Here is a 26591-nt window from a genome sequence, read left to right as displayed (position 1 = left end):
AAAAAAAAAAAAATTGTGACAATTTTTTCATGCATTGAGGTGGGGCTCACTGCAGAGGTAGGGTAGTTTCAAAAGCTGGTTTTATGTACTAGAGCCAAGATAAAAAAAAAAAAAGAATTTGTAAAAGTATATATATAATATATATATATATACTTGTTGCTTGAGGGTCTTTTTTTGGTGTAAGTTTGTCAGTGTGTGACTGAGGTTTTACATCGGCAAACATCAAAAGAAAGGAGTATGTATAACTGCCTGCCTTTACATTAAACCCATTCATTTATTACACAGTCTCATGAATGCATAATATCACCCGTGGTGTGAAAGTCGAGGTAATGATCTACACATGCGCATTTACAACAACCTCACTCCCATTCCATTTTCCTTGTAGACGAGAAAAGAACAAAAAGATGAATAAAAGCAGCAGTTTAGTGAAGGAAAAATACGTGTAATTTTAATCGTATATTCACAACTTTTATGTATACAACGTTGATATTTTACAGAAGGTAAGTAATAAAATGTCATGATTAATTCGTTGTGTTGTACGTCATAGATTATCATCATGACTACAATATTAGCTTACTCGTAAATAGAGCTCTATATAGGTTATACAGAAACGCGATAGAGGCAAGATTGTGTTGCTACATTTTGGCGGGTATTATATTGGCAAAAAAATGAAATATCAAATAATAATTGTGATCAAACTCAAATTTGAGGGAAATAAATGATATCAGACGAGAAATTATGATAGCTTCAAAGAAATTATGCTTTCCTCTTCGACAACCTCACGTCTGTCCGTGACTTATAACACCGTGACAACACAAATACAATAGAACGTAAGTACAACGGTAATGATATGCACATCTTCTCAATATCGTAATACATGACTGTATAACCTCAAACAAGGCCTAGAATTTCGTCCACAAATTAACAAAAAGTGTAATTGTACTTGATTTTTAATGACGGCACGAAGGAAAATAAAAGCCCACAAGCCTGCATCTCACACAACACCTCTATCGAATTCTAACGTTTCATATCAAACATATTTTAGTAGGTTCGTACACAGAGAAAGTTATTGCATTTAAGCACCATTACATTAGAAACATAAACTGATAGATTTGTGTTTAATGGTTTAAACCTGTTAATTTGTCTCACAGTTCCATTTTCCGTATAGCAATAAGACAAGGACATTATGGCAGACGTGAGAAATGAAAAAAAAATACATATTTTTCATCAACTTAATTTGAGTCAGAAACCTGTACTATACAGAATGATACATAACAAATATTGGGAAAGGAATTTAGTTCATCCCTCCCTCTCTCCCTCTCCCCCTCTATTTTTCCCCTCCCTGTCATTTTTTTCTTCTCTCTCCCTTTCTCCCCCTCATTATCTCTCTATCCCTTATCTTTATTCTCTTTTCCCTTTCTCTCTCCCTTTCTCTTACTGCTGCTTTTTTCTAGTTCTCTAGTATTATAGAGCAAAGTTTCCTTTCTTTCTATATCTCTCCTCTTGTCTCATTCCTTTTCTCAGTCTCACACCAACATAACCGAATCCAAACCACTAGCTGGTATGTTATTGAATGTAACTTAATTGTTTGATCGGTCTGGGGTCGGTTTCGTTGGTGTGAATGTGAGGACATTGTCATCTTTTCCCGTCTCTCCCCACCTGTCTCACTTTGTTTTGTCTTTACACTCTTACCAATCTATTAATTTTGCAACGAACTCATCGCCTCCCTCTCTCCTCCCCTCTCTCACTCCCTGTAACTTCACGTCCTCTCCGCCTTTAATTCTTAAAAAAAAAAAAACTTTCTCCTTCCTCCTCTTCTTGTTATTCGTTTCTTCTTTCTCTTCTTCTCAGCCTTCTCTCGCCTTCCCAATACCTTCATCAACATTCCACACCTCATATCTCCCCTCCCCCTCTCCTCTCTAATGTTATGTCGTATCTCCCTCCCTCTCTGTCTTTCCCCCTATATATCTCATGCTCTCGTTACCTTTCTCTGTCCATCTTTTTTCACTCCTCACCCCATGCACTGACTGTATCTCTTTCTTATTTCTTTATCTTTTTCATTCGTCATTCCTTTTCTGTAATGTAATTTCTCCTCCCCCCCCCTTCTCTCTCTCTCTCTTTTCCTCTTTTTATGCACATTGTTTTAAATGTCGTCTAATTTTTACGCCTTATATCTAAATCCTTCCTTAATTATAATGATTTATGATTATAATTGAATAATCATGTCTAAATGATTAAAATTTTAACTAAAGCTATAATTCACATGTATCAAGATTGACTCAATTACAGTACATTATTGTTACAAATCAGATCGGTGGTAAAGATTCATTTCTGAAAAAAAAGATGACAAGTGAAGGACATGAATACTAAAAAAAAAAATCAGTAATAAAACAACGGATAAAAAATACTTACATGTATGATATTCTTGGCTATTCGGCTATGCTTTTAAAAAATATATAAATTATAAATTAAATAGTAATTTACAAAGTATAACCTTTGTTTACCTTTGTGAAATTTTGGATTTTTTGGTATCAAATTTTGTCATATTCAATGTTAGAAAATCGGAGCTAAATGTGTTTTTTTTAGAAAGCTGTAGTCTTCACCTTCATTTGTTTGGTTGGCAGAGTGTAGTATTAATCAATTTGTCCCACTCGCTTTCCAATTTGGGTACTCATAAATCAAAACAATGGGATCTGTCAAACACGATTTAAGCCCCAAATATCTAGCTTAGGAATAAATTGTTATCATGACTATGCAGTTAGGTATTTTCATTGCAGTTAAAATTAGAAATGCACAGGATTTAATAACCTGGAAAAATATTAAAGGGAAAGGAAAAGAAGGAAGACAATTCGAGACTGAAGTTTTGTTGCCATCATATCAATGAAATAGAAAATTGGAAGATATTTCCATCATGGGGAAGGGAAACATTTTCACCCAAAACGTTTCACGAAACAAATAGAAATGAATATGCAGATAAAATTTGTTTGAAGGTAAGATTTCATTGGACATTTATTTCTATTCTTATCATGTATTATTATCTTTATCGAAACCAGATGCAGTATGCCATAGTGGTTATCAAAAATTTAAAATTCTTTAAGAATTCAAGTATTTTCCATTTTATGCAAAAACAAACATCTTCATGATTTGAACGGTAGATACGACTTTAGGGGCCTAACATTTTGAATATTCCGAAAATAGAAAGGATAAGATGAAATCAACATCACCAGTCGTTTGTTTCCACAATTCATGTAAACCGTTATAAACACCCTTAATACGACCACATCTAACTTTTAATTTTTAATCATTTGAAATAGACTTCAGACAGTAAATATGTTATAGGACATTGATATCACACGCTGGCGTTGTATATTACGACGTAATAACGTAAATTTCAGCTGTACGTTGCGTCCAAGGCTGCAGCCTAATTTCAAGAAGAGTTTGATACTTTCATAAAATAAAATCATAAAAACAGGTGGAACGGATATGTATTGATTGGTTATATCGTGAATACATCGCACATCAATGCTCTGTGTGGAATATTAAAAGGGTGATATAAGTTCTGTATCAAGAATAAGCGCTATACAGGATATTCAGACACACCATAGCAAAGTTTGATAGATCGTGAGAGCACTACACATTCTTCAAGCCCTCCAAAACATCAATTTGTTGCGATGTTTGATGAATGTGGTGGGCAAAGCATTCTCAAAATGAAACACATCCGTATTGATTACGTGGGAAGAATGTATGACAAATGTTCCAATGATGTACCTGAATCTAAAATTTCTCCCTTGTCGTGAATGTGTGCATACAATCGCTACACTTGTCTTTAGAATACAAATGCATGACAAAATTATGAGAAAAAACACTGTGCTTAGTGAATATATATCCATGACCTTAACTAAACAAATCTTCAAATGACAATAAAATCATTGAATGTGTGAAGATGACAGGCTCTCATTTCCCTTTGCTTCATTATTATTATTGAATAAACATAGCATAATGTAGATTAGACACAAACATATATTTTCTTCTCTAGGATGGAGACAATAACAGCCAAAACATTACAACTGAGTGTGCTTATATTGTATATTTGAAGTTTGAATCAAAATTTAGTACTTCAGATATTTTAATATCACTGGTATATGAATGGCAGGTGGGGACTGGAGACACAAGACAATTTGGACGACCATGGGTGTTTTGTTACTAGTTTGTATGGTAATTTTCAACATCATTAATTGCATCATATTCCGTTTAAAATCTGATCAATAGTTCTATGGTTTGATTTTTATGGTAACCTCTTTTTAGATGACTATCTAAATATCAAATTGTCAACCAAATCCATGAAAATAACTATCAGACATCATTTCTCTCACTTGCTTATCGCTCACGCTTTTATGGGGTATTTTTTTTAAATCGTGCACAGTATCTAAATCTTGAGCGCCATAAAAATGTCAAAACATATCATTTCATTACGCCATCATTACTCGCAACACGTAATGCATTCAAGGGCTTTTTGACCCCACATGGGAAGCCCAGCTTTCTGAGACATAATCATGCTAATTGAATTACGTAATTAAAATACATCATTAAGTAGCTATATACTCCATGGCTCAAACAAGAGGTATTCATAGAATAAAATGCACAATCATGTTCAGATATGCATGTCCAGTTGTCAAAGAATCTTCATCATTCCCTTTATCATCCATCATCACTTAATCTTCGCAACATCATTTCGTCGTTTTTGTCCGCACACATGTTTTCCATTCCTTTATTCTCTCTCCTTCTTTTATAACCATGTTTTAATAGCAGAAGTGATCAAAAATCAGTTTCGATTGTTTCGTTGTAATGCAACGTTACTACTCTGTTTCCTTCATTATTGAGTAGAGATTATATACATTGTGAGGTGGTAACCATCGGTGACTACGTTTCTTTCATCTCTAGTTTTCTTGAAGCTTAACTGCTCCATTATCTGACCGATTTGGGGTTTGTATTTCGGAAGGAAGTAACTTTCAAAACGTTGCACGTTACTAGAGTCATCTGGGATAGTTTGTGGAGTGATGATGTAATAGTCCTAACGGACAATCGAACTGAAATATAGTTTATCACTTTAGTCTCTGCGATATAATAGGAAGCATGATCCTCACACTAGGTTATTGTTTTCATGCCTGATATGGTTTAACACTTCGAATTCATCTCGCACTGTAACACCTTTCGCCTGCTCATGAAAAAACATACAATGGATTTTCCCCATCTGCGAACCACTACGAACATTTCGCTTACGCGTGAAAACATCGGCTAGCAATCTTCCTCGGCACATATCCAGTGAGTGTTTCCCTCCAAACACCTGCTCCGGACACTCATCGTAGAAATATGAAAGCAAAGAGTAACGCCTCTCCGATCAGTTGTCGGCAAGTTTGAATAGTGTATGAACAAAGATTACAAGTAGAAACGGGCTCCGAATGAGAGAGAATTGTAAAACCATTATATATATATATACATTTCGATTTTATAAACACTAGAATGAGATATCAGAAATGTGTGGCAAATTTCTGGCAAGGAATATTTTAAATCATGACGATTACGAAATTCATGAATAAAATCACCTCATCCCATAATGCTGACGTGTATTGCACGTTAAGAGACGATGGAAAGCATTGCGGAATTCCCGATTAAAGATAGTATAGATGATAGGGTTAGCAGCAGAGTTACACCACCCCATCCATGTGACGCTGTTAAAGATTGTGAAAGTGATATTGCAGTCTTTGCACAGACCCATCACGACGTTCGTGATGAAAAAGGGAAGCCAACAACAAATAAAGATCGTAACGACGATTGCGAGAACCGACGTCGCCCGACGCTCTCGAGCAACAGAGATCTTTTTCGTTGACGATTTCTCTCGATATTGCTGCTTACACGGTATCGTCGGCGGATGCGCTCCTGCAACGCTGCTTGCGTCGTCGCTTGGACGTTTACTCATCTTCCGACCGTTATTCTCCACCGTTAAGGCGTTCTGAGGTTTGACAGCAAGGTCGTCCTTGCTCTCCGTGTTTAAGTTTGTTTGCATTGTTACCACCTTGGACGGGGCATCTCTTTGGATCTTTTCTCTTAAGCCTGGCTTCTTAGCACTCAAAGCCATGACGGAACGAAAGATCTTGTAATAAACAATGAGCAAAATAAAACAAGGGATGTAGAATGATAATGCTGAGCTGATGACTTGGAATATGGGACTGACGTTTAACGCACATTCTTCAGCTGTACCTTCGGTGTCGTAGCCTCCAACATAAATGAGAGCAGGAATGGAAATCAAGAAAGCTACTGTCCACATGGATATGATGACTGTCATAGCCATGCACGGTGTTCTTCTTCTAGCATACTGTATGGGTCTGGTGATCGCTAGAAATCTGTCCACCGAAATACCGCATAAGTTCCATATCGACGCCGTCGCTGTCAGGACGTCCACGGAAACCCACACATCACAAAGCCATGCCCCTAACCACCACCGCCACCCGTTAACCTCCTGGTACAACGCGAAGGGCATGACTACCCCACTCACCGCAAGGTCCGCTACGGCCAATGAAACAATGAAGTAGTTGGCAACAATTCGAAGGTTGCGGAACTTACATACAGATATACAGACTAAGAGGTTACCTACTACACCGATGAGAATGATTATTGTCAGTCCAATCACTTTGAACGCGATCAACGTGATGTTTGGTGATCCGTGAGTAATGTTGGTCATCATTGGAGGATACAGGTCAAGATCACTTATACTGTCCCCGGTGGTATTCTCCGCAACTACCCCGGATACCTCAACGTACCCATCCATGTTGCTAGCCATCCCTAACCCAGTAGAGACGACGTCCTCTTCACGCTTACATGAAACAAATCAATGTCCAGTAGCAGATGTTTATCTCACAAGACAGCTCATGAGAGTACCGTCTTCTCTCTCACTAATCCATCTGCTAAAGTAAAAAAGCTAATTCCTTCTCGATGGGAGGGGTATAACTCATAAATATCTTAGCAATGCACCGGTTACCCACTCTCCTCTCGAGAGCACAAACCCGCACGAGATTTATATGTTCCTCCTCAAACAAACACTGATGATGGGAGACAAGAAAGGGTTTAGTGTGTTCTCTTAACTCGTTTCCGCATCGCTGTCAGTGTATGGCGGAGACGCGAACAATTATGACTGCCTTATATCAACACAATTAACATACTCTTTTGTCCTCGATGATTGAAGCTAAAGATAGAACGGGGAGTTGTCGTTACTCCAAGTGCATCACCACGCTTGGTTATTTAAGAGTGTATTGCGTAACCACTTCTTTAAACTCTTATTACTCTTAGCTACTGTCGAATCAGTGTGTCCATATCTAACGTAGATTTGAGATATTGCGTGTCATCAAAATGTCCCAATGAAGACGAAACATTCCAAACGTTTCTGATTATGTTGCATTGGTCTTTTTCCCCAAGGTGTCGAGTATAAGCTGTTGAAGTGCGTTTCAATCCACATGTACCAATAGTTTTTCTTCCATAATCGAATCTCTATTTTCTCGTTTTTCAAAATGTGTACACACGCGGGGTATTCTATTCAAGCAATAATCGAATAGTACTCCCAGAGGATCGGTCAATTTAATTTAACGGAGCACGGTCGATTCTCACTTGTAGGCTAGAATGACGTATTTCTCATTTAATGGCATTTTCTGCCGAATCTCGAGATCCTCTATCTGCACTTGGGGCAGTCGCTGTCACTTCGTATCAATGACCGCATCCACTAGTTTCACTACAAACACCGCCGTATTATTTACGGGGCCAAATGCACTCGATCATCTGAACCGAAAAACTACCTCCACACATATCTGGGTAAGAAATTGAATTCGCAGCCACGCTTCGAATATTTGATGAAGAAATAGAAATTCGCTCTGGTGCATGCACTTACTCGCTTCTCTCCTCAAATGCGGTCACAAAGAAGTGACATCCATACATCGGATTCTCCCTCAGCCACCCATCAACTTGAAGACTAGATTTTTACAGGAAAAAGGTTGAGTTATCCAGCGTATCAATAGGATTAGCTTACTACCATACTGACGTATAAATCGTTAAAGTTTTCGAGATCGACGGCGAAGGGGGGGATTAACTATGTACACTTTTGCGCCCAAAATATCAAATTAACGAAGTTTTATAAATGAAATGTCAATGAAGAGCGTCACAAGTGTATAATCATACAAAAAGTCTGTGATTAAAGTCCGATCAATCTTCTTGAGAAAGCTGCCCAGGCACAAGTCAATAAACTCCCCGAGTTGACGAACAGTTGCTGATCATTTCCTCAGCTATTTTTACGAGCGGGAGCGCAATCAAATAAATGTATTCTATTTCAGAACAAATACGGAGACATGAGACGAAATGAGTTTTCCTTTCTCGGACACATCCGATAAAAAGCAATTTTGTCACATCATGAATACCTTGGTTCCAATAAATAAATTGTACGAACTTGCAGAGTCTGGGTAATTTTAAACAGACGATTTTATGACGTTAAATCGACACGGTCTAGAAAGTGCTCCGAGGTGCCCGCCAAAATTAGAAGACTCCGCGAAATGGAGATCCTAGTTTACAATTCTTTCCTTTTTGAAATTATATCTGGTGATTTTCCTCTTCTGTAAAGCTTAGGCGATTGACATAACGGTCTGCTCGTCGAATATTCAGATACGTTACATCGATAGAGGGTCCCATATCAAACGTATCGATTTTCGTTTAGTGTTCGTGCTTGTGATGATCAATAACCATTAGGTTGGATCTCCAGCGTGGCAGCGCGGTATCTTGCCCTCAATAACTCACCACAAACCTTCAGCCGTGCTGCTCGAGGGGAAGGGGTAAATGAAAGAAGAGACGGGAATTGTCTACGTAGATGCTGCCCCTTGAAACAGAATAGGTGAGAGAATCTGGTGCAATTGTCTGTCAGAAATCCTTTTCTACCACCGCAGGGTGCATCTTATATAGTTGCGGTGGAGATACGTTCAAGTCCCTTACTCTCGATATCAAATTCAGTGAACAACAACTTCATTAAATGCCGATTTTTAATCTCAGCATAGGGGAGGCATTTAATCTCAGACTGTTTTCATCAAACTCAGTGGGAAATCGTAATGTTTGTCGTGTTATTTTTAAGTTTCCAGTCCAGATTATCACATCTTTATCGATTCTCCCGTCTCTCTTGATTTTGAGGATAAAATCAGTGGAAATTAAATGTTTGATCTCAGTTAAAACAAATTATGTCATTTTGCCCTCTCCAACAAGACATCTAAGAAAAACAACAGACATAAGTGTCAATACGGATTTCCAAGAAAGTTCCTCACAACATCCTGCCTTTATTATTTTTTTTACAGACGCCACTAATATCCAAATGATATCCAGCTTGTAGGAAAATGGTATACTGTGCAAATCCTAGTTCTTGTCCTAGAGATAGTCTTTTTTATTCCAGATAAATCAAGAATCAAACCTTTAACATCAAGTTGAAACAATGATCAAACAGAGATGAAGAGGCACGAAGAACTGAGAAGCGGAGACGACGTTCATTGTCTGTCTGTGTCTTCAGCGTAACTGATTTCGCTCATGGAGAGACAGGCGCTTTTTGTACGTGCGTCCCACCGAGTCGTGACAGGATGAATAACGCCATCCAATAACACGTGATGGATGATAATAACGAATAGGAGAGATGTGATCTTCATCACTGGGTTCATATATAAAGCTGCCCCCCCCCCCATTCCACCCCTCTCTTTCTCTTTCTCTCTCTATCTATCTTTCTTCTGTCTTTTTCTAAATCTCTTTTCCTTCCTATATCTCTCTCTCTCTTCCTCACTCATCCAATCTGTATTTTATCTCTCTATTTTTTGTCTTTACGTCCCTGATATTTTCTCCCCTGTTTATTATATACCTTTTTAATCCATTCATCTCTCTCTTTCTCTCTCTCTCTCTCTCTTTCTCTTATTCTTTCTATCAAGCTCTAATTATCCTTTGCTCTGACCTGTCTCAAGCCTTTTGAACTTCTCTCTCCATGTCGCTTTCACATTTTCTATTTCATCTTTTTATTTCCTTCTGCCTCTGCTCCGTCTAATCGGTCAATAAACTTCCCATATTACCTTAACTTATCCCCTTCTATCTATCTATCTATCTATCTATACATCTATCTATCTATATTTATCTATCTCTATCTTTCTATCTTTCTATCTATCTATCTATATCTATCTATCAAGCTATCTATATATCTATCTATCAATCTATCTATCTATCCATCTATCTATCTATATCTATCTATCTCTATCTTTCTATCTTTCTATCTTTCTATCTATCTATATCTATCTATCCATCTATCTATCTATATATCTATCTCTATATATCCATCCATCTATCTATCTAACTATCTATCTACATATATATCTATATATCTATCTATCTATGTATCTATATATATATCTATCTATCTATATATCTATCTATCAATCTATCTATCTATCCATCTATCTATCTATTCATCTGTATATCTATTTTATCTCACTCTTTATAGAATGTGGCGACTTGTAACAATGATGCACATTAAGTTTGATAACTACATTCTACTCAAAATTTGTTTTTTAATTGTTTTTTGGATTCAACTTCGTTCACAATGTGTCCCTAATATATAAAAATGTTTGGAAGGCATTATTTATTGTATTTCCTATACATAAATTGTTATTTGCTGTAGGCCTTAGTTTAATTTCCTGCTTAAATCAATCTCCCTCACCCCAAAGATTAATGTTATTTTCACGACAAACACAAATTTTATCATATAAACTAAATGAAATAATTATCTCTTTTCTTATTTCCTCTATTTTGTATATTCTAAATCGCTTTTTAATGTCTTATTTAATCCCAAATGAGCTCAAATGCAGAGTATCGTAAACTGACATATCTTTACCGGAGAGAGCGCTATTGGTATTTCTGCTACAACTATAGCTGCAAAAATACGACATTAAATATTATGCTTCTCTCGTCTTGCTGCTCCTGCGTCCTGTTTCATATAAATAAATACACGCGTTCTATATGAATTTTACGTTCAACTAATCAGGTTTAACGATTTCGGTAGCTTATAACTGTTCATGCAAATTCGTTATTACAACAAATTTTATGAAACGGACCCCTAATCCTTTTATTCAAATGGAATATTTCCCAGTATACCTACAAAAGATTGTTGATGCCTCGAAGGATGTATCAATGTTCATTATTCTTACAATAAATCTACTTATGTGCATTCCATAGGGTCTGAATATCGGAATGCCCCCTTTTAACCTAATTAATACAAAGTTATAATTTACTTCCATAATGAAAGAATTATAAATTTTGTTTATTCTTAAGAAGCTTTCACAATTAATTGGCCGTGCAACCGTCCACGACCATTCGGTTAAAATGAACTTTGCACAAGATTAAGTAGGATGAAAATGTGGATTGGATATACCCTCTTCGGCCAAATTGGCGGTCTTCAAAGGGGTCCAAACATTAAAAAATATACTGGAATAATGATGCGCTTTATATTTTGTTTCGATCGGCGTTGTCATAAATGGCAATCGGAAAGAGGGTATTACATTGCGCATTTCTTCAACAAAATTAGAATCATTGATATGAATAATATTCAACATAGCGGACGGTATGACTTTCAAGTCCATGAATGAATCAAATTACTAATTTGTTTAGAGCCCACCAGTCACCCTCTGGCGAAATAAACGCACACTATCAATTTCATATCGATGTTAATAACTATGCAACCATACACTTCCTCATTTTGTTGTTTTAGTTAAAAGGTATTATGTTATATAATTGCAATCAGTTATGTTTTGCCAGTCAAGATTTTAATGTAATTTTATATTTTTCATTATTCCTTTGTTCCTCGCCCCACTCTCTCTCTCTCTCTTTCTCTCTCCCTCTCCATCCCTCACCTTTTTTTTTCTCTCTCTCTCTCTTACACACACACACGCACACGAACACTTCCTGTCATGCCAAAATTGAATTACCTAATACTAAAAAAATAATAAAGTGCCTATTAAGAACACGTTTTTGTGACTGCATTTCTGGTACTGATGTTTTGCACTTCAGGTGCTCAATAGAGCAGGTCAAATGCTGTTTTTAGCACTTCAAGTGCTGCAAATCAACACCTTATTTGCAGTCACTATCCTAAAAGTAATGATCTCTTTTTTAGAGAGCATGATGTCTATAGACAAATTAACAAACTCTGATTTGTGGCATTAAGATCAAATAAGGCAAACACTGTTGTGAGGAAATTTTATCACAAAAAAATTCAAGTGACTGTGCAAGTTCGTTAAATCTGACTGGAATTTGACTTTGAATTTGTGGTAATACCTACGTCAAGCACAGTGATTTTGTTAGTCGTTACAATTTAGGTTAACCCTGAGTTGTTATAATATTACAAACGCACAATAATCCCTTCAACTCACACATGTGATGATATGGATGCCCAAATATTATGTGCCTGCACGATTCCACACGCTTTGGGGGAGTTTGCTTTCCTGATAAATCTATGTTTAGCCCACATAAAGCTTGAACTCATATATCATGGATCTAGTCTAGTCCCTTAATGCACCCATATATCACTTTTGTCGAGAAGCGTTCGTGTAATCTGGGCTTGTATTGTAAAGTATGAGCAAAAATCCGGATACATTCGTGACGGGGTTTTGATATCACGTGGCCAAAATAACTAAAGTCTCCTGATGTCATTACATCACATGATGCTGTCTTGGTTATTAGTTTTAAGAACACGAAATACTGTAATCGTAAAACCTTGCATTAATTCATGAAAATATTGCCCGAAGAAAGCTCGTGCATGGAGGTAGTTCAATAATTTGATAAAGAAAAAGAAAGACATAGCTTTACAAAAACTATTGTCATTAAATCAAGATGAGAATCTTTGCAGAAGCATATTTTACTACACTGCAAAAACTCCGGTGTTGATTTAACACCAGCCCGGAATCTACATAATGTCCACACCAGAGAAGTATTGAAACAACATCAGTTTGGAATCACACCGACGCTGTTTTAATACTAATTGGTGTTGTATAAACACCTATCTGGCGTCAGACCAAACGAAACTGGTGTTGTTTAACACTTCTCTGATGTGGACATAATTATATAGATTCTGGGCTGGTGTTAAATCAACACCAGAGTTTTTGCAGTGTACCTTTTTCAGTGTCACCTCAGTTGGATGACTGATTTACAAAATGCAGATTTTAAATCTGAGCGAAAGGGAAATTTAACGATTGGTATAAAGTTTGAGCTAAAATGTAAGAAATGTAGAAAATTAAGAACTCCACTTCACAATTTACTACTGACAACGTAAGTCATTTAAACATGTTTATTGTAATATCCGAGAGCCAATTCTAGTACTAGAAAATGACCAATATGATAAACAATTTATTTGTGGTGAAGTATATAGCAGTTTTTTCTAAATAAAACTGTGCATATTCTAATTTAAATGGGGAAAAAATAATTTTGAAAGGATTTTGAACATACAGCCTTATAAAAGAAATTGGAAATACGTGCCTGAAAACCGATATAAGAAATAGAGTTTGACCAAGTTGGGTAGTTGATTATGGAGGCCCAAAAATATACTCTTGACATAGAAGGGAGAAAGAGAGTATGAGAGCCTGATAGAGAAAAGTAGAAAGAAGAAAAATAGAGAGAGAAACAGTTAAAAGTGAGTATAGAAATTAAAGGATAACATTGAAAAAATATATATTTGTAAGCAATCTTGCTTTATTGTGACAGGTACCTAAAACTGTCGGTAGCATAGCAACCAGTATTCATGGTAGTAGCAGTGTGAACTTGAAAAGTAATTTCCCGCAATTTTTCGGCCTTACTTTGTATTCACATTCCGTACCAATTCTTACAAAGAAACATATAGATTCCGCAGTATACAATTTAACCCACATAGGAATAATTGGAACAAATGGAAGAGGCGGTGCAAACGGAATTATATTTCCGGACATTTAATTCGTCAACAGATCCTCACCAATAAAGGAGCATGTATTTGTTTGTGTTTTGTCCACTTCACTGGTGTTTGTAGGAGCCGATACGAGATTAAGTTGGAATTTCAGATACTCGAAATGGCATGAGATAGAAAATGAAAGGGAATTATATCATAATTTCAACAGACCTGCAGCTGAGGAAGTAAACATTTTAATACACCCTATAGGCCGCCTACATTGACTTCGAAAGAGAATATATTATTATTTCTTTGTTAAATATTTCATGGAAAAGGTTTCTCTGAGCAAGTAACAAAACAAGAAATTCCAGATTCAAGAGATGTTGACAAACGTCATCTTAATACAAGGCCGATTTATAGATATATCATTTCAAAAGAAATTGAAATTTAGGAAGGAATTGGCAAATAGAGCCAAACATAAATTATGTAAAAACAAATACTTGAATTGTATATGCATATGCTGAAATCAGGAGACGATACACATGCAAAATATGTTATGATGAACACGGAGAATCCATGAAGGTATATACATTCATGGATAATCCTTGCCTATTTTACATTGCATGCAACCTTGAGACGAGGTCGAGACACAGCGATTTGTTGAATCCTACATTAATTTTACATGGGTATGATGCAAGACAATCCGACCTGCTTCAGATGTCTTTGAGACAGAGGCAGTCACTTTCACTACCCTACCCTCATCAAAATTTCATCTCTGGTTTCTTAAGACGGCGTCTTTGGCGGGAAATATCATCCCCGTCTCGCGTGGCTGCTTCTGTTCTTCCACTGAAATGCCTCAAAAAAGGGGGAATAAAGCGAAGAGAGAAAACAATGAAGGCAAGAGTCCCATATCACAGGACTTTCATCCTAGGAGTGAATAATTATATGGCGGAAATTCCGGAGTACCACCCACTCCAAGACGGATCGGACGTTGAACCGAATACCTCAAGGACAACTCTCATCCAACCTCGAGATTGGTTTCGGTTTTATTTTGTTCTTGTAGGTTGTGGATTATGAACCTTGAATGGTAATGTCATCCACGATGCTGCAATGAAGTTGCATTGGGAATGCTGGATGGAGACCTAAAACAATATTCGGAGCAGTCGGTATCTGTCGCCAGACAGGAAATGCCTGTGAAGAGATGGAGGCGACATCGACGAGAGTCGGCAATCCGTGATCGTTTCGTGGTTGATCAGAGGGTTATGTCCTCTATTGTCGATGCCGTGTTTACGCCGCCTTTCATTCTGAATGTATGGCTTGAGGGGCAGTGTAAAAACAAAAGGGATTGTAGATAGTAGTGTCAACCACGGGTAGACATTGTTTGATGATATACCATCGAGTTTGTTTGCTCGGTGTACTTCATAACTCCCTTGCTGCATCGTGATGAGAGAAGGGGGTAATAACCGAACAGTCAAGGGGTTCTTAGGAATTCTGCAGTGCAGTATTATTCAAAATGCAGCATCATATTTTATTTCTTGAATACAATCATCATGCACCATATTCATCGGTACCATACGCATCATCATTACAATCAACATCATTGTTGTATATAGGAGTCAATTGCCCCAATGCCGCTGGCTCCATCATCGTCACATCATCAACAACATCAACTTTACTATCATCAATCTTACGATATCATCCTCATCGTCTTCAAACCCATCACCACCGCTAACATAACCGCCGCTGCCGTCGCCATCACCAAGGTCATCATCATCATCATCATCACTATTATCATCATAATCATCACATGCATCATCATCGTAATCATCATCACATGCATCATCGTCATCATCACATGCATCATCATCATCGTCGTCGTCATCACTACCATAGCCACCACCACCATCCTCACCACCACAAAATTTACTGTCAAATTTATCAAATACCGTTATCATAAATGATCACCGCCCTTATGATGTCAGCTTAAATATTGTATATTAAAACTTCATTGTCAGTTTCCAACTCGTTTTATAATCATAGTTTTCTTTTTGTTTGTTGGGTGTTTTCCCCCTTCAATTTCCTTTCTATAATTCTTGAACTATTGGTTCTTGATAAATAAAAGCATACATGCCTGAGACGACACGCCGAACGTAACTCACTCGACCTCATTCTTCTGTAAAAATCGAAATGATGTTGAAAGGGGGCTAAGTCTAAATTGAAATCCTTGAAAGTTAATAATGAACTGAAAGATTATCCCAACATGCCGAGGGGGTTATTCTAGTTATCCAAATTTTGGCCTCATTTCGCTTTTTATATAACATTTTACAACTGAGCATCAAATCTCATCTCATTCATTATGACATTATTTTTCATATAGCTGTTGCAATCTTTAAGCCCCCTGATGTCCGTGGGTCACTTTGAAGAGGGTCCAGAGGAAGAGTATCAAGACATAATTATGACGCATTAATAACTTGGTGAATCTTCTGTATAATTTGATTATACCTTGTGTTCATATGAACTATCAATCACAAGAGGGGTTCGTGTCGAGCTGGATAAACTCCTCTCTTTGATACAATGTCTATTCATAGCTTTCGAGCCATCGGGCCTCCCTGGGAACTCCAGCATCGCACCAAGCGCCATAACCAGCGTGTAAAATGACGAAGATTGCCAGTGCTACAAGGTCTCAAGTACGTCGATGTCCGACCTGAACTCCAGCACGTTAACAAGTTATGAAGTATGTTGTTGCTTAAGTTGCTAAAATTCCCTTTAAATATTACCATTATTTCGATTGCACACAAGTCGTAATTGTGTGTCGTAACAATAGTTCACTGACTGGCGCAGTCTTTAACCTTGGATTAAGTGAGACAACCGGTGAACAAAACAAAATCGAATGTTCTTTATTTTTGCAGAATTGCTCATCCTTAGTTTAATTAATAACATGTCCTTTAATGTATTAAGAAACATTTCTAACATCTAAATATTCGAAGAGAATGAACTTTGGTGTTATCAATTACTTGCTTGTCCCAAGGTATGCCCTGACTGCTTTTAATAAACAGAGAAATGACTTTAATTTTAGAGTGACCATCCCCTCCCCTCACAAACTTACCCTTTATTCCCATCAAGATCAAGTTCCCGAAATGACTGACTTGTGAGATAATTCACAAATAAGAAAATTTACGGATGATGTAGTCGAATTTAATATCGTAAAACGAACAGAAGCTGTACACCTCCCACGCTTGTACATCCCAAGCTGATTATAAATTTCATTCATTTTCGTCCCGACCTAGATGATGTGAATTATGTTACTTGGTGAAGGCAATCAAATCGTGAAGATCTAGGTGAAACTCTCTTGCAGCTTGCCATTTAATTTACTCGTGAATCAATCACTCTACTGAATTTTTTTAACTAATAACCTCTTTCAAATTTCAAGAGCGAAAACCTTGGTATCGGATAAACAGCTTTCTAAAGAAAGATATCGAGAAGTAACCCGATTTTGGCGGGAAAATCTACCGCGCCAAGAATTCCATCTCATTGCAGAAGAATTGGAGCAATCAAAAACACATCAAAATGATCTCCCCGTAATCATTCATATTATCTCTTAATCAATTGAAAGGAATTTAGTGATATATTTTGTTTTCAGCTTCTCATCAACCCCCTGATTTGTGTTTACTTTCTTCCATTTTTTTTTACGGCAAAGAAACTTAAAAAGGTACTAGTAGTCCGGATGATAACTCATACGTAATTGAAGCTGATGTAAATTTAGAAAAGAAAAGCAGGTCGAAATTTTAAAAGTCATGTCTCTGGAAGAAAATTGGTGAGGTATTAAGTAGTATGATATTCATTTTCTTTATGTGGTGATCTGAGTTGGATTAATAATGAAGAAAAGAAAATAAATGAATGATTAAAAGTCACTTTTTAATTGCTTCAGTCCGACACGTACCCCTTTACCCCCAACGGCTTTGCGAAAGGCAGTACATGGCAGATCAGTCCTAAAAATCAATTTAATTTTTCGTGATGAATAATCCATCGCCCTCCAACTTTCTCTTTCTCTCTCTCAATTTATCTATTTCTGCATCTTTATTTATATTTTTCTCACTGTCTCTCTTTCTCTGTCTCTCTCATTCAATTACTCTCTGTATTTCTCTTTCACCCTCTCCGGGGCCCTCTGTTACCACTTTCTCTCTCCTGCCCTCTCTTCCTGCCTATCTTTTCCTATTCCGACCCCTCTTCCTTCCGCCCCTTTCCATCTCCATCTCCCCCCCCCCTCTCTATCTATCTCTTAACATCTCTATCTCTGTCTGTACGCGTGCTATTTCTTTAAGTGTCTCTTCCTTTTTTATTTATTTTTATCCATCTGTGTCTCATCATCCACATATAGCTCTAGTTCTCATATAAATATATTTCATTCACAATAGCAGAGAGATATTAGATTAATATCGGTTTCTATTTGCCCCGCAAACTGACACGAGTTTACCTTGCGAAGCGTTCGTGTGAGAGGCGTGACCAATATTCATGGTTTATATATAGTTCTTGTTATTTATTTTCAGTATCATTCAGATATGAATTTCATAATCATAGATATCATCATCATTCCTGATTTTGATGTTTCAGACTTATTGAGCTACGGACATCACAGATCTGGTGTCATGTCATTAAAAGGTCATTTGAGACCTTAGGAGCGTTTATGAAATGACTTGTCGGATGTTTTACCCGAGTGTTACCATAGTAACAATGCTTCTAAATCAATCAAAATGAAGAAAAGTTGTCAAATATGACTACTTGTCAGACAACAGATGCTGCTTGGTGGCCGTACGATCACGGACGGGTTTCGCTCTATTTGGATTGGGTATATGGTATGGCATACGTGGTGACAATACATAACATTTTGCTACTTGATACATTTCATATCCTCAGTTGACACTGATTTTTCATATTGTTTCCATATTAACCTGTAGTGGTAATCATTTTGAAATTACATTCATCATGTTATCAATCATAACGATAATGATGTTAGTAATAACAATATCTATAATAAAGATATTACACGATTATCAGGAAAATTACAAAAATAATGATGACATCAATCATAGTGGTGGTGATAATGCTGCTGCCGATAGTGATGCTGTTGCTGATGATGATGATGATGCTGATGATAATGATGATGCTGCTGATGACGATGTTGATGATGATGATGAGGTTGGAGGTGATAATGTTAATAGTGATGTTAATGGTGAATTTTATGACACTGATGATGATGATGATAATGACGATGATGATGATGATGATGATGATGGTGATAATGATGATGATGATGATAATGATGATGATGATGATGATGATGATGGTGATGATGATGATGATGATGATGGTGATGATGATGATGATGATGATGATGGTGATGATGATGCTGATGAAGCTGATGATGATGATTTGGGCATATTATGCGCCTTCTGGTGTGAATCTGACATAAACAATGCTAGCGATCTTCATCGATGATCATGAGAGTGATTTGGTCATAAATTTATCCCTGACAAGTTGGCACCATCCAATGCCATGGTCATTCCACTGACCACTCTCACACCAATCAAGCATGGCCAACTGACCAGCTGACTAAATCTAATTTAATGAGAATGACCGGCAACACTTAACTGACCAATCGACCGATTACAAGGCAAAATATACCGACATGACCCTAACACAACTGTCTAACGATATTGCAGACTTAATTCCCCCACTAAATGATGATGATAGTTATTTCATCCGTGTGTGGTAGAAAAGAAATTAGGTCAGAATTATACCCAACTTTAAAGGAATTCCTATAGATGCTCTTTTGTTGTTCTATATGATTTGTTAAAAATTGATATGATTTAGAGATCATGAAATATTTTTTATTGTTTTATTTAAATCGCCCTATTAGTAATAACAATATTTTTGATAAAATAATTTTGATTATGGCTTTCAAAGGGAGGGGGCACAGCCAGCCACCCCTCCCCCCCCCCCCCCCTGATAGCCATAATCAAATTATTTAATGTAAAAATGCCGTTTTTACCCAAGTCAAGTGTGCCCTCCCCTTTTGAAAGTAAGAACTTTTTTTTGCTTGTCAAATTTTCATCGGGAAAATTTCCCCCCCCCCCCTTTGGAAAATCCTGGATCAGCCCCTGACAATAGTAATAATAATTAGATTTATAAAGCTCTTAATACATTTTTCTCTAAGAACTTTACATTGCAATTATTATCACCCAGGTCATTGTATCCTGGCATGCCCACACAATGTATATAAACTTTCTCCACTCCCTGGGAAGCATTCCAACAAGAGTTTCAAAACTCAATTGCTAGGCATACTACATAGGCTTTCTCATTATGGAGTCGTCATTACCAAAAAAAAATAATTGCTATATGATTACCTCATTTAACTACCCTTCCTGATCAGTTTAATGATGTATGCAAGTTGCCCGGTCAAATTGATTAATGCTGCATCTCCATTATTTCATTTATCTCAAATAAACACAGTACCATGTCGCCAGTTTATCTTCAATTTTTTTTACAAGATATTTTGCCTATTTTTTAAACCATGTCCGCTTTTCGGTGTCTGCTTATTGCAGGTCGATGCTTCACTTTTATGAAATGCCAAATTACGCCATTTAGACAAAAAGCATGCAAGTTTAATGGTCTATTTCAACAATGGCCTTTTATCTCAGTCAACATTCAATAAGGCAGGAGGTTTCGGAAAGAGAGCAAATATCATTCAGTAGATATATCAAAGACATTTCACCATCCAACACGGGAAATAATGTTTTCTATTTTTGGCATGCTCTCGATAAAGACGAGAACATCAAATATATGGTGTCATAAATGAGAAGTGATAACATCCAATGTCTTGATTATTGATCCCCTATGAAAATAATATATCGGACGGTGTGAATGACCGAGAATAGCACCTCAAAATAGCCCTGTTCCTTTGTAGACGATCCAAAGAGGGCATTATCCCCTTCACCGGCCAATATAGTTTGATATTAGAATCCAGGATTCCCACCAAAAAAAAGGGTGATGGATCGAAGCTTCAAGGTTTTGGATGAGAAAAATATAGAGCGAGATGATTGGTAGTGAGGTGGATCTGTGTTTATTTCTTTTGGTCGAGCACCACCCCCTCCAAGGATACAAATCCCTATTTGCTTATCCATTACCTTGCCTATATTCAAGATTGCTCGCCGCAAGTAGTCCCATCTATCAGAATCCGTGTGCGCTCGGCAAGTATACCCTTGGCGTACCCTGGTTTTGTGTTTGTCACTTGTCACTGTTCCATCCTGTGTCTAGTTTCGCAGAACTGAACGACTGATCGAATGGCTGATTGTTACAACTGATTGTATCGACAAATATGTGGAATCATAGTAGTTCCATGGTGAAATCAATAGTACGAATAAAGCGTACTATTAATCGTTGATGTTGGTGTTACCTGGTCGCTTTAGCCGGAATCTCGTCACCGCAAAGGGACTTCAGAAGAACATGAAGCGTAAAGAGTCTTCATGTGGTAAAAAGTCGGAAATATCCACTTTCCACAAATGTAACAGCAAATTCACCATGTTAAAAGTTTGTCCCTGTGGTGTTTTATGGTAATAAGGATTATATAAATGACATCAGTGTAATTCTTCGGAATCATCAAGTGCGCGAACGTGATGTCACGAACTGAAAAGGAGGATGCAGGGGATATCTATAGGCATAATGCGGTTTTATTAGATTAACATGTTATAACCCAAATCATTGATTTGATTTTCTTCATTATTCACAAATAGGTAAAAATCAATTTTCATTACAGTAAGAATACATTACCAATATTTTTATAGTTAATCATAGATGAGGAACAAATACTATTCCAAGTAAGATTTTTAAATCCCCAATTTAGATATATTCACCATTCATCAAACGAAGACATTACAGAAGGTCGTGGTGATGATGGTGATTGTGATAGACCGATGATAGGTGTAGAATGGAGTTGTGAACCGATTGTTCAGGAGCCCGCGCTCTAGGTGAATATGGCAACATCATGTCACCGTGGTGGTGTTGGTGTTGGTGGTAGTGGTGGTAGTAGTGGTGGTGGTGACGGTGGTGATGGAGCTGGTGGTCGTAAAGTGAAAGGGGTGATGGTGGTGGTGATGGTAGTGCTGGTGCTGAAGGTGGTGGTAGTAGTGGTAGTGGTGGTGGTGGTGATGATGATGATTATGATGATGATGACGATTATGATGATGATGATGATGATAATGATGATGCTGGTGGTGTTGGTGCTGATGGTGATGATGATTATGATGATGATTATGATGATGATGATGGTGGTGATGATGGTGATGATAATTATATTTAAGCCACGATTTACAAACGACAAAACATGATAGCAAATTTGTTAAACTATGAAGTCTAGCCAGTACTTCCTTTATTGACATCTAGGGTAGATGTGAAACAACTTCTAATGAAATGTCAGGGGGTTTTTCGCTTAAAAATTTACAACCTAAGTAAACAATATCAAATATTTATGAATAATGACACACGCGTAATCCATCGTAAAGTTTCTTCATCTCATCGACTTTACATTAATCCATCCCGTTTAAAGTTTCGATTATTGATTGTGCGCGCTGTGATACTTAAATATCATCAATCTTACCTCTCTATGACAAACAATAAAGTGAATACATGAAGTTAGAATATTGATTGCATAACGATCGATGGAAGCTTTTGTGTTACTGCAAGGCTCAGGTGTTCTCCACCATTAAGTCATTTCTCTATCCCTCTTTCTCTATTTCTCTTTCTCTCGATCCCTCTTACTATCTCTGTAAAACAAAATATCACCTTGACCTGAGTATATTTTAGGAGATACAATCATTGTCACTTAACTTTATAAAGTTCATCAGGTGTTTGTTTATTAGACAGGTGGTGGATCCCAACTCCTATCAATTATGATCTAAAAATATATCAAATGAGGGTCATGGCAAGTGTAGAGGTTATATAGTTTATGTAGCTTATTTGTTGTAATGTCTTTTTTGCCAAATGTCCACATACCATTTGTAATCTAACACTTTATGCACCAAGTTCACTTCGGTTAACAAATTCAATAAAACAAAATTGTTGAGTTATTACGAAGCTATAAAACAAAAACAGAAGTGAGGGGAAATGAAATATAAACTAACAAAATGACACATCCTCTCTTGCTCTCCTCTCCCCCTCTCTCTCTCTCTCTCTCTCTCTCTCTCTCTCTCTCTCTCTCTCTCTCTCTCTATCTCCATCCCCCTCTCTCCCCCCTCTCTCTCCATCTATCTATCTATCTATCTATCTATCTATCTATCTATCTATCTATCTATCTATCTATCTATCTATCTATCTATCTATCTATCTATCTAATCTATCTTTCTTTCTATATGTTTCCATCTCATTCCCTCTATCTGTTTCTCTATCTCTCCTTTTTTCTATTTCTTTCTCATATCTTCATTTGTATCTTTCCCTATCTATCTATTTATCTATTTATTTTTATTTTTTCTCACTATTCATTTAGTAATAACAAATGATATGTATATGCTACATATACTATGATACATACATATGTACAATTACATTTTACATTTACGACGTGCTTTCCATTGATCTTTTTGTTGTTGCTCTCATTCCCTCCCCACTTTCTCTTCCTCACGGTCAAGGGTAGCAGTAAATCACTATTCCCACCATTTATAAAATCAAGCTACAACTTAGCTGATTCCCACTATATCACCATGGCAACGGATGTCATCTGGAATATGCTTTTTCTGATATTAAGTTTAGCATCCACTTTTAATAATGGACTCTATTGTCATTCTCTCCATATATACAGATAAAGAAATAAATAAATGCAATGTTAATTTTTGAAGTAAGATAAGGAGTATATATATAGACATGTATATTCACTTCTTATCTTGATTCGGAAATTAACATTGCACTTATCTGCCATGCACAGGGTTTAAGGAAAAGATAACAATATTTAGAACTTATTTAATGTAACCACTTAATATTTCCTTGATATATAAAAGTAGCTCCTTAGTCTTTCATCAATACCTTTCTCTAAACAGTTTTATTGATCTCCCTCACATAGATATATTTCTAAGACTTCCTTAAATACTTTATTTTTTTATTAGTTTCTTAGTGAAGTATGATTTCATATCTTTTTTTATTTTTCTTTCTCATTGAATGTTAAATTATGTTTATTTTTATTGACTTTTGTATGTATTATTGTTTCGCTATGTTTTTTTTCTGTTGATACAGGGCCCTTGGTAAAGTAAACTAAAATAGCTAGTTTTTAAATAAAACGACAAATAAATGAATAAATAAATGAATAATGCTACTATGGCTCCATGAATATTGATGATAATTGCAGTTTATAAAGTTTTAATTGGTTTGAGCTGTGATGAAACTTTCTCATACCTTGATCGGGATCACTGAATAAGATGACATTTAACGGTCCTTTCGGGGATATTTTAAGAATGAAGTTATACTGATTAGAACATTTCGATACACATGCACTGACCAAACAATCTCAACAAAGAAGAGTTATAACATCTTAAAATTGACAAACAATATCATTATCTTTTCGATACTCAGACTGCCATAAGAAAAAAATAAGGGATAATTATTTTATTACCACGTTTAAGGTAATTCCCAAGGCATTTCTAAGACCCAACTAGCAAATTACTTTTTCAGTATTCATCATTATTTTGTCTTTAGTATTTAATGAGTTATTTAGGAACGGTGTGTTCGTATTAATATTATATCAAGGGATACGGGAAACAAGCCTGCGAATTTCCATTAACCATGAATGACCTATACACTCCATAGTGCGCTACACGATATCAGTAAAATTCATTAATAGAAATTGATATTTTGTAACCTTCTGTTATAATTAACGAAGCAGAATGAATTAAATGCGAACTAAATTCAAGCTACTTCTAATCTTTTTGTTGTTGTTAATGTCGTGTTGTTCATGTGCCCCTCGCGACCTTAGATCTTGTTATTAACTTTTAATCCTTAATATAAGAATATGATTTTGTAATTATTATTATAAAATTGGAAATATATTTGCCACAGGCTATTAAATTGAATAAAAAGAAAAACAATCTTGATTAAGTCCTCTTCATCCAATTATTTTTTTTCTGAGAACTATTTTGATGTCACTGAATTTTATTAAAATGTGAATAACGTATTTTTCCCGTTATACCCTTTTTCTAATTATCTAAGCGTGGAGCATTATCATGAATGTGACTTATACGGGAGACTGATGGTTGATTAAAAACATTTTATTTCATTATAAGGAATTCATTTATTGAATAAGCCTCCGGTTGTTTCAGTTTCTTACCTCATGTCACGTAGGTAAACAAGGGTCTTCTAAATGTATCCAGAACAGGAATAACAAAGCACGTGGTCGTTTTAGCGAGATATCACTCGGTCAAAAAATTATTCAAATTTAGAGGAATGAAAAAACCGAAAATATATATTTCATTTTTGGAAAATAAAGTATATTTCTTTATTTATCTATCCATCCATACATCTTTCTAGCTTTATTTATATCATTCTATACATTATCCGATAAGTTAATAATTAATCTACTTATTTATTCATGTATTTATTTATATATTTATTTATTTATTCATTCATTCATTTATTCATTTATATATTTTTTTGCCTATTCATTTATTTATTTTTTTATTTACTTACCTTTCTATCTATCTATCTCGTCTATATATCATTATGTTTTATATTAAACTTTTTATTCTGTCTCTACGATAGTAAAAGGAGTGAAAGAGAGAGAAAGAAAGCAAGAAAGAAAAAAGAAAGAAAGAAAGAGAACAATTTAAATATAAAAGAAATGGAGGGAGGGAGGGAGGGAGGGAGGGAGGGAGGGAGGGAGGGAGGGAGGGAGAGAGGGAGGGAGGGAGGGAGGGAGGGAGGGAGGGAGGGAGGGAGGGAGGGAGGGAGGGAGGGAGGGAGGGAGGGAGGGAGGGAGGGAGGGAGGGAGGGAGGGAGGGAGGGAGGGAGGGAGGGAGGGAGGGAGGGAGGGAGGGAGGGAGGGAGGGAGGGAGGGAGGGAGGGAGGGAGGGATGAATACATGAATGGATAGATGAATACAAAAAGATAGGAAACAAAGTCTATGATTTTTAAAGAGAATGAGAGAATGAAAGGAAAGAGCCTGGGACACGTGGCATCTCTTTATTACCATAAGGGCTCTTATCAACCAAAACATTTCGCGCCTTCTGAGAGATCTGACATCAAATCAGTGAGCGTGACCAATGATATCAGCTCACGTCAACGTCAACGCCACCGCCATCGATCTCGTTACACAGGCCGCCGGATCTTGATGAAATGGTGGATGCCTCCGCTATTGATTTAAAGAAAGCTTATCAGATTCCAGAAATTTAAAATATCAATTGGCTAATTGGCGCCGTTTAACGATTTTGACTGATTAAATGGCGTATCAAAATTACAATAAACTCCTGTCTTTATTTTGTATCTGGGTATGGGCATCATCGGTTGCAAATCCATTTTATTCATATCATCGCATAGGCTTAATTTATTATGATTCTCCTTTTCATTATCGTTGTTATTATAATCACCATCTTTGTCC

General features: G+C 36.5%; 1 protein-coding gene across 1 annotated transcript; it reads right to left on the bottom strand.

Annotated features, from left to right (window-relative positions):
- Positions 1–430: 430 nt before the first annotated feature.
- On the bottom strand, positions 431–9656 carry LOC129273399 (tyramine/octopamine receptor-like). Its single transcript, XM_054910426.2, has one exon. It carries the CDS (start codon positions 6836–6838, stop codon positions 5600–5602), a length of 1239 nt encoding a protein of 412 aa, XP_054766401.2. The 5' UTR covers positions 6839–9656; the 3' UTR covers positions 431–5599.
- Between the last annotated feature and the right edge of the window lie 16935 nt (positions 9657–26591).

This window comes from Lytechinus pictus, chromosome 12 (genome assembly GCF_037042905.1).
Source record: "Lytechinus pictus isolate F3 Inbred chromosome 12, Lp3.0, whole genome shotgun sequence".
NCBI classification, from domain to species: domain Eukaryota; kingdom Metazoa; phylum Echinodermata; class Echinoidea; order Temnopleuroida; family Toxopneustidae; genus Lytechinus; species Lytechinus pictus.
This window is presented reverse-complemented; position numbering and strand designations above follow the sequence as displayed.

Excerpts from the sequence above, each read along its gene's own strand:
- LOC129273399 (XM_054910426.2), bottom strand. The coding sequence starts at position 6,838 with ATGGCTAGCAACATGGATGGGTACGTTGAGGTATCCGGGGTAGTTGCG.